Here is a 6,532-nt window from a genome sequence, read left to right as displayed (position 1 = left end):
GATATGACTGATTTTTTTTCTGTATTACTCTATACAAAGTTTCTTTTAGATAAACTCTATAGTTTCTTTGTGCTTTAATACCTGGAAGAGCTTGAAAATTGAGTTAAAATATATCAAGAAGAAAAACCTTTTCAGTTAAAAATCGAAACAATTGTAGGAACCTCTATGTCCATATGGATGGGTTCCCAAGGCGTAAGCACTCAGGCTTATACAGCAAATAGAAAAAAAATCTTTTCTATTCACCTAGCTTCTGTTGAACAAATAACTCCTCCATCATGTCAGGTCAACTTAGGAATGAACTAACTAATATATTTGTTAATTCATTAAGTAATATTTACCGTACTTGGATTTTATTATAGATAGCTAGTCTGTTGTAGTTTTAAATGATGTTTGCTATTTGCTTTCTCTGTTAGATGAGCACATCTCAATGTAGATGGATTCGGTTTGACGTAAATTCTCTGAATTTAGTCTCAGATTACTTTGTGTAATTTATGATGGGAAACAGTATCATCACAGGAAATATACTTCAGGTTCCAAATAAAAATTTTGATATCAATATTTTTGTGACCTGTCAATAGTATTTTCCAAGTATATAGATATATAGAAAGTTGTATAGTTTTTGATCATTTGATAGCCTGAGTTTCTTTAAAAATATTTCACTTTAATAATAAAATATTGAATATAATTTGGATGCAGTTCCTGGGGCTCTTCATTTTTAGATATATACTGTATCTCCCAAAAAATTACCATTTGCTTGCTGGAAAAATTTTGACCTTATCTCTATGATTTTATCCACTATGATTTATTGCCTCCTCGATTTTTCGTTTGAATAGCTTAGATCTCTTGTGCACAGTTGACATGTAATATGTTTCCCACATATATGAATAAATAGTACTATGTAATACAATCTTGATCTTACTAATTGATTATATAGATTGAAATTTTGAATTTTATGGATTATTTAAATGCCTTCTTGATTTTTCTGTAAGAATTTTTTTGTATGCCAGATAAAAGTGAGTAAAACTTTCATTTTTGTACTGTTTTTCATAATTATTCTAGATTTACCATCCTTATCTAAGTCTCAAGAATTATTTCAAGTTTAAATTGCATTCACTTTGCTGTAGAAAAATATGTATTAAGTAACCTCACATCTCAGTGAACATCTTCATGTAGTCTCTTAAAAAAAATTTCTCAGTCTGCCAGAAAACAGAATACTTCCAAATGTTTCTGCCCTGTATCATAGACTCAACATTTAATACCGACGCATATTATTAAGAATGTTTACTACCTTCGTTAGGCATAATTTAATACTCAGGGTTTTTTCATTGTTGTTTTAATAAAAGTTCAAAACGTATAGAAGGGCACAGAGAATAATGTAACAAACATTCATGTACCTATCATTCAAATTTAAAAAATCTTAAATTTCCCTTCTTTTGCTTCAAATCTTTTAAGAAACAATGTTACAGATGTAGTTCCCCTTCCTCATCTCATTTCTGTCCCTCTCCTAAAAGACAACCACTATCCTGAGGATGAAATGTTTCTATACTATCCTGGGGATGAAATGTTTCATTCTATTTGCATTTTCATACTTTTACTACATGTCAAGTTTCATAAATATATGGTAGAGTTTTTTGTGGTTCTTAAAGTTTATTAAAGCTGTCATTCCATACATGTGTCATTCCGCATATTTGTTTTTTCAGTTTACCAATATTTTGGACATTTATTCATGTCGGAATAATCATTCATTTTGGCTGTTATATAAAATTAAATAAGAATATACCATAATTTACTTATCTTTTGTTCTATGCGTAGATATGTCACATAATTTTTTGCTATTACAAATGGTACTGTAGTGAGCATCCTTGTAATTTGTTACCTCCTCATTTGCACGCATATACGAGGTCTCCCCAGAATGGAATTGTCAGTTTGAGGTTAGTCAGTTATACCAAAACTTGATACTGTCACACTAACATTTTTGCCAGTCCACATTAGCATGAAATTGTGCTCATTATATGCACTTCCTTATTCCTAGTGAGATAGAACATTTTTTTTTCTCTGTTGTTTCTTGTCTGTTAGTGTTTTTTCTGTGAATTGCAGGTTTGTAGCTGGTAGTTTTCTTCTAGATTTGTTGAAGTTTAATATTCTTCTGGAAACTAATCTATTTGCTTGTTATATGAGTTTTCAATATCTTCTGCCAGTGTCTGATTTATAGAAAAGTTTATGTTGTCTCAATTTTACATATTTCCTGAATGTCTACCACATGCACTCTCAAAGCCAGGCTGAGGGAGAATTCCGAGTTTTATATGAATCTCACACTAAAGGAGCCTATAATTAAAGGTGGAATGAAATTTTAATTTCCAACTTGATTCTTTTTATCTTTTAGCTAAATACTACCTCCTTTTCACAATTATGCTTTCCCACATAATTAGTGAGGGAAAGACTTAATTTCACACTCAATATTTTTAAAATATCTAATATACTTCTTAATGTAATGAGAGATTTAAGTTTGATAGACAATATTTCTAGGTAGCATTGGTTGTGTGAGAGAGTTCAATGAGAATTACATGGCGAAAGAGTGACAAAAACCTTTCTAGTAATTTTGTATTAAATGAGAAGGATTAGGAGGATCAACTTGCTGTTGTATTTTAAGCATAGAGTAATGAAAAGATGTTTGGTGGCTGTGGAACTATACTTCTAATACCCCTTGGACAACTGCCTCCTAAATGTTTTTTTTTCTTTTCTTCAGCTTTCTTGAAATATAATAGACAATTAGTTGCTTATATTTACATTGTACAATTCAATGAGTTTTTTCAATTATAGTTGGCATACAATAATATATTAGATTTAGTTGTATAGCATAGTGACTACTATTTTATTCTAGCTTTCCCTGAGTTCAGCTCTTCACCCTGAAGCTAAAGAGGCGTAAAAATGCAAATCTGATCATGTTATTCTCTTGCTTAGAACATAAACATTTCAAAGATTTCCCATTGTCCTTTGGGCCAATGTAAATCCTAAGTGTCCCTTCACAATTTTGCTCCTTCCTACCTCTCCAGTTTCATCTGGTACTGGGCTCTCTACTACTTTCTACTCCAACTTTACTGGAGTGTGTCTAACCTCAGGGCCTTTGCACATGCTGTTCCCGCTGATCAGTTTTTCACACCTTTCCTCATCTACTTGTAATTCAACTTTCAGTTCTTAAACTCAACAACATTTCTTCATCAAAATTTCCCTTTCTGTGCCCCAGATTAGATTAGGCTCCATCTCTCTTTGTATGCCTAATTGACACCCTATACTGCCCCTTTCAAAAAAAACCTTTGTGGCAAAACAAAACAAAACAAAGCTAGGAGGCAATCTGTCTTCCTAGATTGTAAGCTTTATATGGCTTGAGTTGGTGTCTGTCTTGGTCTCCACTGTATCACCACTTGTAATATAGGAAGGACCCAGTAAATATTTGTTGAGTAAGTGAGCAATTAGAAGAAAATGATGATAAAAAAGTATGTAATATGATAAACCCATTTATTAATTTCCTAATCTTAGTGTATTGTATTTTTTCCAGTTGTAGAGTTTTCATTTTTAAAAATAGTTTTTAAGTTCTTACCATTTTTTCATCACATTAAAAATATCTGAAGAGAGAAATCGAAGATATGTCAGAAAAAATTTCCAAACTGAAATTCAGAGAATTTATATATTAAAAGAATATAATATACATAATTTATATATAATGTATATATCAATATATCCTATAACATATATGTACACATATACATATACAATTATATGCATATATTATATATATATGAGACAAGGTAAGAAAAGTTTAACATAGACATAATTGGAGTTGCAGAAGACTAGAAGAGAGAGAATGGAGCAGAAGCAACACTTGAAGAAAAAATAACTGATAAAGTTTTAATTTAGAGTGCCTGTCTTAGTGCCTGGTACTTTTTATGGGCTCAATAGATACCAGCTGTTATCACTATCAATATTATTATTTTTCCCACCCCTGCTTTAATGAAAGATTTATACTATTAGCAGTTTCACTGGAGTCCAAATGTACTAGGCCATTTTTCATCAAAAACCTTATGTTCCTGGAGCATTCCTTTTTTTTTTTTTTAAATTAAAGATTTATCGAGATATAATTCCCATATAATGAAATTCCCCCATTTAAAGTGTACAATTCAATGCATTTTAATATTCACAGAGTTGTGCAAACAACACAATAATCAATTTAAAAACATTTTCACCACCCCGCTCCAAAAAAAAAAAAAAAATAACACCACCCCAAATCCTGTTTCCCTAGCTGTTAACCTCTGACTCTCCACCTCCTCAGCCCCTGGTAATGAGTCATCTACTTTCCATCTCTATAGATTTGACTATTCTGGACATTTCACGTAAATGGAGTCATACAGCATGTGGTCCTTTGTGACTGGCTTTTTTCACTTAGCATAATGTTCTCAGTGTTGTAGCATGTGTCAATACTTTATTTCTTTTTATTGTGGAACAATATTCTGTTGTATGGATATGTCATATTTTATTTATCTATTTACCTATTGATGGACATTTAGATTGTTTTCATTTAGCTATTATGAATAATATCTCTATGAACCTTTATGTTTCTGCATGTCCCTTTACACATACGTGCCCATACACACACATACACTCTCTCTCTCTCTCTCTCTTAAGCGCTAAAAGCGATTAAATCTGGGTAATGTTTTCATTTTTATTCTTTTTGCTAATCTGTGTTTTCTCATCTCTTTACAATAGGTATTATGTAGTAATAAGAAATCTTCATTGTGTTAGATGGTAACATCTGCCTGCATTACTCTATAGGTGCCTGTTCCTATCTTCCCTGCCGCTGATAGGAAAGCAGCGGCAGAAATAATTCATGCTATTTATTCTGCATACCCTTGGCTTTTTTTCTGGGCTACCCAACTGTGAGCTTTGTCGGAGCCTGGGGCTTGTCTGGATCCAGGAGCAGAAAAAACTGTGGGCGCTTCACCATGTTTATCTGGAAGCTGCCGGCAGGCTTGGGTTGCTAAGTACACTCACTGTCTTATCCTCCATCTCTCTCTCTTTTTTTTTCTCCATAAAAAGGCAGCTTGCTTTATTCTTGACCAGACAAAGTTGTGGTCACTGTTCCCCACAAGGACTGGGGGGAGAAGGGGTGGATTAATTAAGCCTAGAGGAAGACCTTTTGAAGGGCGGAGCTAAAGTCATATTAAGGATAGCCTTTAAATAAAGGGCCCCCACTGGCTGCCCAGGAGTGCCCCTTCTACCTCCTAAGCATCCATCTGTGAGAAGGAGCCAGAGCCTGAGGGAGATGATGGAACCTGAAGAGTACAGAGAGAGAGGTGAGCGACGGGCATCCCTAGCTCTCTTTCCCGCAGCACGTGCAGTAACTGCTTTCGATGGTCGGCCCTTAGATTTTGGGATTTCATTTGATTGGGCATGAGGACTGCCTTCTGAGAGTTGGCTGCCGCAGAATTTTTCCTGAGAAAGGAATATGGGATCAGAGTTTAAAGCTTTTCTCAACCTCTCTTTCATTCTTCCTCTTACATACCCACTTTCATATACATCCACACTACCATGTCACACATTTTCTTTCTGCTTTCCCACAAGATAGAGGATTTGGATTCCCAATTCACTAAATGGGAAAAGGGGGATTAATTGTTCATATTCTGAAGTAGAAAAAAATTTCCTAAGTGTCTTGTGGTCGTTGCAAAATTTTTTCTTTAATATTCATTTCTCCATATGTGAATCTATCTGTAGTGTTCATCCATTTAACCATTTATTCCATCAACATTTAGCGCCTACTATGTAACAAGCCTTGTGTGATGAACAAAACCAAATGGTTATCTTGTTTTTCAGGCATGGCTCTCCTAAGAGTAGAAGTAGTTTCTCTCCCTATAAGTTTTTATATCCTCATCCCACTAGAAGGTTATAGTGCCTGAAATCTCTTTGCTGTAAGGCATTGCCCCTTGTTAAAATCCATGTTTTCCTCTCTCTGCTCCACCCCAACGCAGCTAACTAAGCGGCTGTCAGCTTTTAGACTTTAGTTTGCATGAGCTTCTGTCCGTGCTTTCCGAAGGCACTTTAGGCTGACGGCAGGTTCCAGTGGACATTTATCCTGTGCCTGGAGCACAAATATATTTCATTCTGTCCCTGGACAAGTGGAAGGCTAGGTCCTGAGCTCTCAGACCTCTTGTGGGGTGCTGCTGCAGTCATGAGAGGCACTGTGTCAGAGGAGAGCAAAGAAGAGAGGAGGGTGCCAAAATTTCTTTTTGTCTCCTTCATTCACTGTGTTGTCTGGGGCTAGTACTGCTCATAGTAATTTTGCACGAGGTGGTGCAAAGAGAAGTCAGGTTCCCTCTCTTCTTCTCTATTTTATTTTATTATTTTTTTTTGCAGAGGGGAGAGGAGCCTGAAGAGTACTAAGGAGGAATTATAGATATATAGAGAGACAGAGAGCCTAACACATAGACACAGAGACAGACACAGAAAGGGAGAGAAGGAGGGAGGGAAGGGGAGAGAGAGA

The 6,532-nt window shown here is 34.9% G+C and overlaps 1 protein-coding gene across 2 annotated transcripts in view; it reads left to right on the top strand.

Moving 5' to 3' along the window:
* Positions 1-5,271: 5,271 nt before the first annotated feature.
* The window catches only part of HDC (histidine decarboxylase), an 18,426-nt gene continuing 17,165 nt past the window's right edge, over positions 5,272-6,532 (top strand). For both annotated transcript variants that reach the window (XM_011355091.1, XM_011355093.1), the window contains exon 1: positions 5,272-5,348. In XM_011355091.1, coding sequence (XP_011353393.1) covers positions 5,318-5,348 — 31 coding nt within the window. In that variant the 5' untranslated portion in view covers positions 5,272-5,317. The remainder of the gene's footprint in view (positions 5,349-6,532) is intronic.

The sequence above is a fragment of the Pteropus vampyrus genome, unplaced genomic scaffold, assembly GCF_000151845.1.
Source record: "Pteropus vampyrus isolate Shadow unplaced genomic scaffold, Pvam_2.0 Scaffold19, whole genome shotgun sequence".
Taxonomy (NCBI): domain Eukaryota; kingdom Metazoa; phylum Chordata; class Mammalia; order Chiroptera; family Pteropodidae; genus Pteropus; species Pteropus vampyrus.
Note: the sequence above shows the minus strand (reverse complement) of the source record. Positions and strands in the feature narration are given on the sequence as shown.